The sequence below is a fragment of the Dipodomys spectabilis genome, unplaced genomic scaffold (assembly GCF_019054845.1).
Source record: "Dipodomys spectabilis isolate Male_0828 unplaced genomic scaffold, ASM1905484v1 ptg000043l, whole genome shotgun sequence".
Taxonomy (NCBI): Eukaryota; Metazoa; Chordata; class Mammalia; order Rodentia; family Heteromyidae; genus Dipodomys; species Dipodomys spectabilis.
The window spans coordinates 35,727,146-35,739,488 of record NW_024870720.1 but is presented as its reverse complement, the minus strand read 5'-3'; the positions used below and the strand labels follow the sequence as shown (position 1 = coordinate 35,739,488).

Below are 12,343 nucleotides of genomic sequence, written 5' to 3'. Positions count from 1 at the left end.
GTGGTTCAACCAGATGAGCGGGAGTTCTTTGTTTCTTAAGTCCTGTTAGTTTTGTCGTATCACCTAACCTTTTGGATTTAGCATCCACTTATCAGGGAGACCATGTACCGTTTGTCTCTTCGTTCTTGGCTTACCTCGCTCAACATGATTCCTTCTAGCTCCATCCATTTCCCTGCAAATGCCATTATTTTGTCATTTCTAATGGCTGCATAATATTCCATTGTGTATAGATACCACAATTTTTGGATCCATTCATCTGTGGTGGGGCATCTAGGTTGTTTCCATATCCTAGCTATTGCGAACAGTGCTGCAATAAACATGGAGGTGCACGTGTCCTTGTGTATTGGTTCCTGTTGTTCAGGGTAGATGCCTAGAAGTGGTATGACTGGGTCGTAAGGGAGGTCAATCTTTAGCTTTCTAAGGACCCTCCAGACTGCTTTCCAAAGTGGTTGTATAAGTGTACATTCCCACCAGCAGTGTAATAGGGTTCCTCTTTCTCCACATCCCCTCCAGCATTTGTCGTTGGCTGATTTGTGGATGTGGGACATTCTGACTGGGGTGAGGTGGTATCTCAGGGTTGTCTTTATTTGCATTTCCTTCACCACCAGGGATGATGAACATTTCCTCATGTGTTTCTTTGCCATTTTTATTTCTTCATTTGAGAAGTCCCTCTTTAGTTCCCTTGCCCATTTAGTAATTGGTTTGTTAGGTTTGGGAGGGATTAGTTTCTTGAGTTCCCTGTATATACAGGATGTTAACCCCTTGTATGATATATTGCTGGTAAATATTTTTTCCCAATTAGTTGGTTGTCTTTCTAGCTTAGTTGCGATAGATTTAGCTGTGCAGAAGCTTTTTATTTTAAGGTAGTCCCATTTGTTGAGTCTCTCTCCAACTTGTTGTGACCCTGGGACTCTGTTCAGGAAGTTCCTTCCTGTGCCTATTAGTTCAAGTGTCTCTCCTACTCTGTCCTGCAGTAGTTTCAGAGATTCAGGTTTAATGTCAAGGTCTTTAATCCATTTTGAGTTGATGTTGGTGCATGGTGATAGGCTGGGGTCCACTTTTAGTTTTCTGCATGTGGCTGCCCAGTTTTCCCAGCACCAGCGGTTGAAGAGGCTGTGTTTCTTCCATTGTATGTCTTTGGCTCCTTTGTCGAATATCAGCTGGCTGTAGGCCTGTGGATTTATATCTGGATCTTCTATTCTGTTCCATTGGTCTTCGGGTCTGTTTTTGTGCCAGTACCATGCTGTCTTTGTGATTATAGCTCTGTAGTAGAGTTTGAAGTTTGGCATGGATAGCCCTCCCATATTGTCTTTATCCCCTAGAATTGTTTTGGCTATTCTAGGTCTTTTGTTGTTCCATATAAATTTTTGGACTGTTTTCTGTATTTCAGTGATGTACGTCATTGGGATTTTAATAGGAATTGCATTGAATTTGTATATTAGTTTTGGAAGTATCACCATCTTTACTATATTAAGTCGGCCTATCCAGGAGCATGGGAGGTCTTTCCATTTCCTAGTGTCTTCTGCAATTTCTTTCTTTAACTTTTTATAGTTCTCATTAAATAGTTCTTTTACATCTTTGGTTAGGTTAATTCCTAAATATTTTATTTTTGGGGAGGTTATTGTGAATGGGGTTGCTCCCTTTATTTCCCTCTCTTCCTGTGCGTTATCAGTGTATAGGAAGGCAACTGATTTTTGTGGGTTTATTTTGTATCCTGCTATTTTGCCGAAGTGACTTATGATTTCTAAAAGTTTGGGGATGGAGTTTTTGGGATCGTGGAGGTATAGTATCATGTCGTCTGCAAAAAGGGATAGTTTCACTTCTTCTTTCCCTATGCGGATCCCTTTAATGTCTTTTTCTTGCCTTATTGCCCTGGCTAAGGGTTCTAGGACTATGTTGAAGAGGAGTGGAGACAGTGGACATCCTTGCCTTGTTCCTGTTTTTAGGAGGATTGGTTGTAGCTTTTCCCCATTAAGTATAATATTGGCTATTGGTCTGTCATAAATGACTTTTATTGTTTTTAGAAATGTTCCTTCTATTCCTATTTTCTCCAGAGCTTTTAGCATGAATGAATGTTGAATTTTATCAAAGGCCTTTTCTGCATCTGTGGCGATAATCATGTGATTCTTGACCTTGGCTCTGTTGATATGCTGGATTACATTTATCGACTTACGTATGTTAAACCATCCCTGTGTCTCTGGGATGAAGCCTACCTGATCATAGTGTATTATTTTTTTTATGTGTTTCTGGATTCTGTTAGCTAGAATCTTGTTAAGGATCTTTGCATCTGTGTTCATCAAGGAGATTGGCCTGTAATTCTCCTTTTAGGTTGGGTCTTTGCCTGGTTTGGGGATGAGTGTGATATTGGCTTCGTAGAATGAGTTTGGGATAGCTCCCTCCTTCTCTGTTTCTCTGAAGAGCTTGAGGAGTATGGGTATTAGTTCTTCTTTAAAGGTCTTACAGAATTCTGCTGTGAATCCATCTGGTCCTGGGCTTTTTTTTGTTGGAAGACTTTTGATAGCTTCCTGTATCTCATTATAGGATATTGGCTTATTTAATTGGTTAACTTCTTCTTTGCTCAGTGTGGGTAACTTGTATTTCTCTAAAAATGCATCCATTTCCGCCAGATTTTCTTCCTTTAGAGAGTATAGCTTTTGAAAGTAGTCTGTTAGAATTGTTTGGATATCTTGGGTACGTGTTGTGATGTTTCCTGTGGCATCCCTAATCCTATTAATATGGGTTTCCTCTCTTCTTTTTTTAATTAATCTTGCCAACGGGCCATCAATTTTGTTTATTTTTTCAAAGAACCAGCTTTTTGTTTGGTTTATTTTGGTTATGGTTTTCTGATTTTCTAATTGGTTAATCTCTGCTCTCAATTTGGTTATCTGGCTTCGTCTAGTAGCTTTAGGTCCCATTTTTTCTTGTTTTTCTAGCTGTTTTAGTTGCAACATGAGATTATTTACTTGGTCTGTCTCCATTCTCTTGATGTGGGCACTGAGGGCAATAAATTTGCCCCTCAGGACTGCTTTTGCTGTGTCCCACAAGTTTCTTTGTGAGGTGTTTTCATTTTCATTGAGTTGTAGGAAATGCTTTATTTCTTCTCTGATCTCTTCTGTTACCCAGGCCTTGTTAAGGAGTGTGCTGTTCAATTTCCATGTATTAGAGAAATTTCTGCGGTATGCTTTGTTATTGAAAGCTAGCTTGATTCCACTGTGGTCAGATAGGATACAGGGGATTATGTCGATCCCTTTGTATTTGCTTAAGTTCCTTGCATGAACTATGATATGGTCTATTTTGGAGAAAGTTTCATGAACTGCTGAGAACTTCTGGCTTTTTTCTTATGTGGTGCTGAGGAATCGAACCCAGGGCCTCGAGCATGCAAGGCAAGTGCTCTACCACTGAGCCTTCCCAGCCCCGGTTATTTATTTTTTATGCTGGTTTGGAGTATTACCTCTGGTGGGCAAAAAAAAATTGAAATGAGGGTCACTTACTTCTTAGTAAACTAAGTAAAGAAACATATACTTGGTATGATGCAAGAAATTCTGAATCTCCTTCCTTCCTTCCCTTCCTCCATCCCTCCCTCCTTCCCTTCTTACTTTCCTCCCTCTTTCCTTTCCTTCTTTTTCCCCTTCCTTTCTTTTTCCTCCTTCCTTCCTTCCTTGCTACCTTCTTTCCTCTTTTTCTTTCTTTTTTTTCCCTCTTTTTTTCCCACTCACATTTCTTTCCATGATGGTACTGGGGTTGAACTCAGGACCTTGCACGCTCACTTACCATTTTTTTTCTCCAGGCTGGTACTTTGTTGGTTGAGCCGTAACTCAGCTTCTTTTTCTTTTCTTTTCTTTTTTTTTGCTAGTTAATTGGTTCTAAGAGCCTCATGGACTTTCCTGCCTGAGCTGGCTTCAAATTACAATCTTCAGATCTCAGCTTCCTGAATAGCTAGGATTACAGGTGTGAGGCACTGACAACTGGCATGATTATTTCTTGAAATGATTTAAGAAAACATAAGTCTTAGATTGACTAATGAAAAGAAAAATTTTGAGCTATCTCAAACTGTGTCTCACAGGATACAAGTGTCTTCTGTGTTTGGCTAGCATATATTTGATTATTTTATATTGAAATGCTTCTGAAGAATGCTATAAGGCTGACCACTTCCTACAGCAAATATGAATTACTTGCCTAACCTTTGTAGGTCTTTGGGTTTGTGATGCCTCCACAGTCTCAGACAAAGATTCTTCTTATACAGGAGGAGATGGAGGAGCTCACGGCACAGTTCCTTCCTTGGGTGTTTCTAGTCTAGCTGTCTCCATCTCCACAAGCAGGTGCCTAATGGTTATGTGATGTCCGACCTCACAGGTACTATAAGACCAGCGTGGTGCTCATGTGCTTTGTGGTCCCTGCCCTCGTACCCTGGTATATCTGGGGAGAGAGTCTGTGGAATTCCTACTTCTTGGCCTCCATTCTCCGCTACACCATCGCCCTCAATGGCACATGGCTCGTCAACAGTGCAGCCCACATGTACGGGAACCGGCCCTATGACAGGCATATCAGCCCTCGGCAGAACCCGCTGGTGGCCCTGGGCGCCATTGGTGAGTAGGAGGGTGTCAGCCAAATGGGGAGAATGGCAGCCTGGATTTTAGGGACTTTCTGGGATTTGTAAAAGAGAGAAGAGTGAATTTGAGCTTTAACCTAGGATCCTGCCTGGCTCTTGCATAAGAGTGTGATAATTTTCTTTTTTTCCCCTACATTTTTATTAGCATCATTTGGTTTCTGAAGGGGTTTCACGTTGACATGTCCATGTATGCAAACAATGCACTTGGATCAACGCTCCCTCTCCATTACATTTCCTCCTCCCCCTCCCCCTTGCTAAGCCAATCTCAACAGCCTCATTGTTCTATTTTCACAAAGCACACATGTACATAAATTATTTTGATCCTATTCACCCACCCTTCCCCTCTCCATTCATCCTCCCACTAGTGCACCTATCCTGGACAGAACCTATATGACTTTCCTGTCATTCATTCTTTTAAGTTTATGTTAACTGTTCAGAAAGTTTTCACTCTGACATCTCACACATACAGTACTTCAATAAGCTATACTCACTTTCCACATCTCAGCTACTCCTTACTATTCAACAGATTTCAATGAGTTCCATTTGACATTTCAAGAAGCATTTAGCTTGGAAAGTTCAGGGCTAGAGTTATGTGTCATGTTTACAATTCACGCAAGAAAGTTATTCTTGTAACGTATGCTGGTTCCTGTATTATTTCCTGTTCATGCTTAGGTTGTCTCACCAAATGAATAAATGTTCTTGAAGACTGCAACCAAGATTTTATCCCCACAGAACCCAACACAAAGTCTTGTATATGTTAAACCCTCAAAAAAACACATGACATGCTGGGTGGCTCACACCTGTAATCCTAACTACTCAGGAGGTTGAGATCTGAGGATCACGGTTCAAAGCCAGCCTGGGCAGAAAGTCTGTGAGACTCATATCTCCAAAAAACTAACTAAAAAAAAAAAAGCCAGAAGTGGAGCTGTAACTCAAGTGGCAGAGTGCTACTGTGAGAAAAAAAAAAAAAAAAAAGCTCAGAGATAGCAAACAGTCAGGCCTTGACTTCAAACCACAAAACCAGCAAATAAATAGATAGATAGACAGATAGATAGATAGATAGATAGATAGATAGATAGATAGATAGATAGATAGATAGATAATTTTTAAGTCACATGACAAAATCCTGTGCAGGAGGTGGTGGGTGATTGAGTTGTCTGAATGGCTGCTTTGTATTCCAGGGGAAGGATTTCACAACTACCATCACACCTTTCCCTTTGACTACTCTGCTAGTGAATTTGGCTTAAATTTCAACCCAACCACCTGGTTCATTGACTTCATGTGCTTGCTGGGGCTGGCCACTGACCGCAAACGGGCCACCAAGTCAATGATTGAGGCCCGGAAAGCCAAGACTGGAGATGGCAGTGCCTGAAGTGGGACCAGCTGTTCAACAAGTCTGACTGACCTTGATGTTCACCCATGTCTTTGTTACTGTAGATCTCTGGCGAGTTGGGTGGTAGAGGGGATGGAATCCATGTGGTTTTGGAATTCTTGATTTGTCTCAAATAGTGTCAGCTACAACTAGGTTAATATTAGTACTATGATTTAACATCAGTGTGACTTAATCTCTATAGTAATCCTATGTCAAATTCACATTATTCTGTGCTTACATGTGATGTTAACCCAGACAGAATGATCCACGAGAGCATTGCTTTTATTTTCTGTGCATTAATCCAACATTGCTTTTAAACACACTGAGGAGCAGAGAGGGAGAGTAGAAGACAAAAGAGGGTTTTTGGAGTAACTTGGGAATGTTCTTGTTTTACAACTACTGTGTGGATGGGGTTTTTGTTTGAGAGAATCTATGCAAGTACTGATAGTTCACACCTCTAATCCTATTTACTTAGGAGGCTCAGATTTGAAGATCAGAATTCAAACCCAGCCTGGGCAGTATAGTCCAAAAGACTCTTTTCTCCAATTAACTAGCAAAGAGCCTGAAGTGTATCTGTGGCCCAAGTAAATGGTAGAGCAAATGGTAGGCCTTGAGCAAAAAAGCTAAGTGATAGTGTCCCAGGCTTTGAGTTCAAATCTCAGTTCCCCAGAGAGAGAGAGAGAGAGACAGAGAGAGAGAGACAGAGACAGAGACAGAGACAGAGAGACAGAGACAGAGACAGACAGAGACAGAGACAGACAGACAGAGACAGAGACAGAGACACACGGAGACACACAGAGAACCCAAAAGTTGAAAAGAGTGAGGATTCAGGAAATGGGTCTTGTACTTTTCTGCCCTGTTTATAGTTTGCTGATGGTTCACCATTGTACTTTAAAAGATTTGTTTTCTATGGAGCTGGTTTTATATCCAAAATTGAAGGCTCAGCCCAACCCATTAATCAATGCCTGTTTAAATGTTTGTGTTCTTTTTGCTATTGTAATCTTAAAGGTATGTAACTCAGAAATACCAGACATCAAACAAGCTCAAATTCAGCTCTCATTTAAATATTTAGACAGCTAATTTGTATTCTGATTGATGCTCGCCATCCATGCATGTACTTAAGCTACTTCTGCTAAATAGGTGTATTAATTTTCCACACCAGCCCATCAGATCTTAATAACCGGCAGTTATCTAGAATTCTCTTGTCTACAAATGTGTCATCCGCATGTAGCCATCATCGACTTTGTAACAAGATATAATGTGATCATTATGCAGCTTCTAAATTGCAACAATTTTTATGTGTGAAGTCACCTTGTGGAGCGCATGTTGAGTTAACAGGACAGTGTGCCCTTTGTGTTAGATATTAGAGCAAAGAAAGGCTTTATATTGTTACTATCAGAATGATCTGAAGATAGATATTTTCAGGACAGATGTAGGATTTAAACATTAGAAAAAGAAATGATACCAGTTGGAAATGATCATAATGAAGTTTTTTCCATCTAGCAGGTGTTTAAAATGTCTTTTGCCATCAATAATGTATAATCTTTGAGTGATTTACAATAAATGATTATGAATTCATTGGTGTTCTTGTCCAGATATTTAAATGTTGCTTAGCAAATGGGAGTGCTTGATGCTTGGTGATGACTAGATGACTCACCTTTGACTTGGACAGTCAAGATCAGACCTGCCCTGTCCCTTCTACCTGAGACCCAGCCAGAGGGAGCTGGCAAGTCTAATGTAGAGAATACAAATTCCAGTGGTCCTGTTTCTGGTTTCTCACTGACCAATCCTATCACTTACTCAGTTTCTAGCTGTAAACAGGAATCTCTATGCCCACATGTCATCCAAAGGAGAACGTAGGATTCTAAACTGCACTGTTGATGACCGGGGGTGAAGGGGGGGAGGGAACAGACTTATGTCACCCAGGCCTGAGTCTTCAAGTCTCTTTGTGTGTGTGTGTGTGTGTGTGTGTGTGTGTGTGTGTGTACTTAGGGCCTCCTGCTCTCACGTGGCTTTTTTGCTTAAGGCTGATGCTCTACCACATGCATCACACCTCCACTTCTGGCATTTTGCTGGTTAACTAGAAATAAGAGTCTGATGGACTTTCCTACCTGGCCTGGCTTCAAATTGATTGCAATCGTTAGATCTCAGCTTTCTCAATAGCTAGGATTACAGATGTCAGCCTCCAGCGCTGGCTTCCAAGTTTCTGTGTGGTGTCCTGAAGCAGCTGTCCCAGCCATCAGACAGACTTCTCAGTCTGAATTCTAGAACACTGGTGTAAAGACACTGTACATCTACCTGTGACATTTTTCAGCAGCTTCTTGTGTCAGTCCCCTATTGCTAACCTTGCCTAAAGTGTTGATAGAAGGTACTCACCTTCCAGGTGGGTTTGCAACATGTGACCTAAAATGGCCCTGGGCGGGAGTGTTTCATGTGAATCTTTGATCCCTTCAGGCACTAAACTTAATGCTAATATAAAAATTGCACTGAGTACAGCTATCTAAAAATCTCACAAAAGAGGGTTTTGCTTCTATAGCAGTCCAAGTAAATCTAGAGCCTTGCTCCTGGGAGTCTGAGCGGCAGTCCCAGACCTGTAGCTGTGTCCAGGAATGTGTTGATTTGAGGAAGAAGTAGTTGAAAGTTACATCACTGTAGCATCTTCCATGTTAGTATTCCCTGTCCACTTCAGCAGCATCTGAAGAAAGAAGTCAGTTCTGGGAGCATTTCTCTAAGCCTGTCCCAGGAAGCCTGAGAGAGGTTGCTACATTTTTGAAAGGTTCAGTTTGAGGTAAGAGAGTAGTCTCCCTAGGTCCTGTCTTTAATCTCAGGCCTACAAATGTTGTTGCAGCTGCCTCCACCCAGAATCTAATGGGGGGGGGGGGTCCAGGAAAAGCAGTTCCAATAGTGTGTATTATGCCATCACCCCCACTCCCACCCCACATATGATGGCCACGGTGTGGAGCTGGCCTGGGTTAGTGGAACCAACTCAGGTGTACTTTTGGTCCGGGCTATATCCCTGGCTAGCTGTGGGTTCTTTAGGAGATAAAAATCCTAAGTTTACCTTTCCTTTTGCAATTTTCTTGTTTCTTTTGCCTTAGAAGGAAATTCTAATCTTTTTTTTTTCCTTTCTTTTTTCTTTTGAACTCAGGGCCATGTACTTGTGAGGTCCTATTACTTGAATAATGCCTTCGGTCCTTTTGCTTTGGTTATTTTTTAGATAGGGTCTCATGGTTTTTTGTTTGTGTCTAACACCACTACCCCTTTTCCACCCCAGGGCTGGCTTTGGATCTGGATCTTCTTACCTATGCCTCCCAGACTCGGACATGGCAGGCATTCACACCCATACACAGCACCTTGGTTGAGATCATATCTCACTAACATTTTGTTCAGGCTGGCCTTAAACACCAATTCTTCTGATCACTATCTCCTAAGTAGCCGGGATTACAGGTAAGCACTAGGATTCCCTGACTGAGCTCATTTTCTTATCTACAGACAGAGAATTAAGCCAGATTCTGTGTAGTGACTATTAAGCCTTAATATTCATTGGCAGCAACAAGAATGAGAATAGGTCTAGCTTCAGATTTGAAACATCTGTCAAATTAACACCTATCCTTTCTGGAGCCTGCATGGTCAAAAATTGGGGTGAAATAATTGAGCCTGAGGGGAAGAACACAGATTGCAGTTAAAAGGATAGAATGTGCTTGGTAAAATGTATGTGTGTGTCTCACGTGTATGTGTGTTTTTATATGTGCATGTGTGCCTATCTATGTGTTTGTATGTGTGTGCGTTGTTCCATTCCCAAAATGTGATGAAGCAATAACATATAGCCCACAAGGAAAAACACTTTAGTAAAAGAAAGTACTGTAAGAAGGATACTCTAAGTTAATGTTAGGCAAAATGAACCCACGATAAGGATTCAAATGGTTTTTCTTTCTTGCAATTGTTTCTAACATGTTTATAAGATGATTTCTTTGTTGCTTTGTATGTCCCTTCCCCCACGGTATAACCCCTGTTTTCACTGTATTTGATATTGGTATAATTTGGGGAGGTGAAGGGAAAAAACAAATTGTTTAACTAGGGATACAGGTGGACCCATTGCACCAGTGAGATGTACAAGATGTTATGTCAAAAACGAACTTTACAACTTTGGTGGGGAGGGAGAGGTGGAGGGGTGGAGATGAGAGGGCAGGGATGGGAAGGGGAAACAAAGGAGGAGGCAACAATGCTTGATAAGAAATGTACTCATTACCTTGCTCATGTAATTGTAACCCCTCTGTACAGTATTTTCACAATAAAAAAACTTATTGATAAAAAAATGAAAAAAAGAAAGATACTCTATCAAAACCCTCAATGCCTGGTGCATCATAAAGCCTCATGAGACATCAACAGAGGGTAATGCATGACTCAGACACGGCCAGCAAGAGGGAGTTTGTGTCACCCGGAGACTGTGGACCGGAAGTAGAGGTCAGCTTCTAGGCCTGGTTCTGTTATCCACTAGTCTCATGACCTTCATCTCTCAGAGCGTCAGTATCCCTTCTATAAGGAATCTGACTGGATTGATTACCCTGTCCACCTTGGTCATTTTTGGAGTCTTCTCCCCTCTGCTTGAAGAAGCCTTGACATCTGACAGGAACTGTGTATATTAGTTTCTTTTTGTTTCTATGACAAAATACCTGAGACAAACAGCTTGAGGGAAGAAAGGTTTGTTTTATTTATTTAAGCAGTGGTGGGGTTTGAATTCAGGGTCTCAACAGTGCTAGGCGGGCACTCTACCAGATGAGTCATTCCCACAACCCTTTTTGTGTTAATTTTACAGATAGGGTCTCAAACTTTTGCCTCAGTCTACCGAATAGGTGGGATTATAGGCATAAACCATTATACCCTGCTGGAAGTATTTATTTGGGTTCAGTTTCAGAACTTTCAGTCTATGGTCATTTAGCTCTATTGTACTGGGCCCATGGAATGAGGCAGACATCTTTAATGGGGAATGTGTGGTGGCTCTGAGACAGGAAGGATCCAGGCATCAGATACTCTAGTGATCCACTTCTTCCTGTCAGTCTCCAGCTCTTACTTTCCAGGACCTCCCAATAATGCATACAATGATAAAGCTATAAATAGACCCAGTGATGAGGCCAGAGCCCTCAGGAGCAATCACTTCCACAAACCCATCGCAAGCAACCACACCTTTCACGATTTGCTGGGGAGGCGGGGTACTTGCTATCAAACCTTGACATTTCATATTACTCTCTGTGGGCTTTAACAAATTTTGAACCTCTGGCCTCCTCCCTGCTCCTGACACTTCCACTGAAGGACAAGTCTAATCTGCCATGGAGTTTACATTTGGCTCAGCTCATTTCACTCTTCACCCAGAGCTGAGACATAAGATTTGTAAAGGGAAGAGGCTGAGGCTCATGGATAAGGAGAAATGAGCTTTGAGGATTATTTATGGGGCTCCTACCTTTATATCACTGCAATCCCCAATGACAGCTAAAAAGGAGACCAAAAGCCAGTTGTATTCTCTAATGGCTGCTCAAATGAACAATAAAAAAAAAGGGCAAGAAATATCCTAGCCTTTATAATATTTAAAAAAAAATTTCCCCTAGTCAGGCACCAATATCTCATGCCTGTAATCTTGGCTACTCCGGAGGCTGAGATCTGAGGATCATGATTCAAAGCCAATCAAGGTAGGAAGGTCAGTGAGCTGCTTATCTCCAATTAACCACCCAAAAAAGGTAGAAAGAAGTGGCGCTGTAGCTCAAGTGGTAGAGCGCTCGCCTTGAGTTGAAGAGCTGAGGCACAGCGCCCAGGCCCAGAGTTCAAGCCCCACGACCGACAAAAAAAAAAAAGGTAGAAAGAAGAGCTTTGGCTCAAATGATAGAGCACTAACCTTAAGTAAAAAAAGCTCAAGAAAAGCACCCAAGCCCTGAGTTTGAGCCCCAGGACTGGTACACACACACACACACACACACACACACACACACACACACACACACTTCCCCCATTTATAACTCAGGGTATTAGTGGATGTTCTTTCCCTCTCCTTTCTTCCTTCAAGGAAGTGTTATAAATGCACTGGAAACTTCTCTGTGTTCTCTCTGCCATTCCTCTGTGGACTTTAAAGATGGTAACACCCATCCACCCTGACACCCCTAAGAATGCTTCTGATCTCCAAATTTGCAATATTGGAGGCAGAGGAGGGAAGACTGTGTTCTCAGGGCACCCGTGATACAAACTCCAGACAGTCCAAGCAGCTTCTGTGGCTCTGCCTAGCCTTCTTTCCCTCTCCCATAGCCAGCTACACCCTGCCAATGAGTACTCAAGAATTCTTAGGGAAACCGGTCAACTGGCTGCCCACCAAACTA

At 41.8% G+C, this 12,343-nt stretch overlaps 1 protein-coding gene across 1 annotated transcript in view; it reads left to right on the top strand.

The window, feature by feature from the left end:
- The window catches only part of Scd5 (stearoyl-CoA desaturase 5), a 112,793-nt gene extending 106,131 nt beyond the window's left edge, over positions 1-6,662 (top strand). Inside the window, exons 4-5 of the mRNA XM_042678288.1 lie at positions 4,354-4,586; positions 5,791-6,662. Coding sequence (XP_042534222.1) covers positions 4,354-4,586; positions 5,791-5,981 — 424 coding nt within the window. The 3' untranslated portion in view covers positions 5,982-6,662. The remainder of the gene's footprint in view (positions 1-4,353; positions 4,587-5,790) is intronic.
- Positions 6,663-12,343: the final 5,681 nt, after the last annotated feature.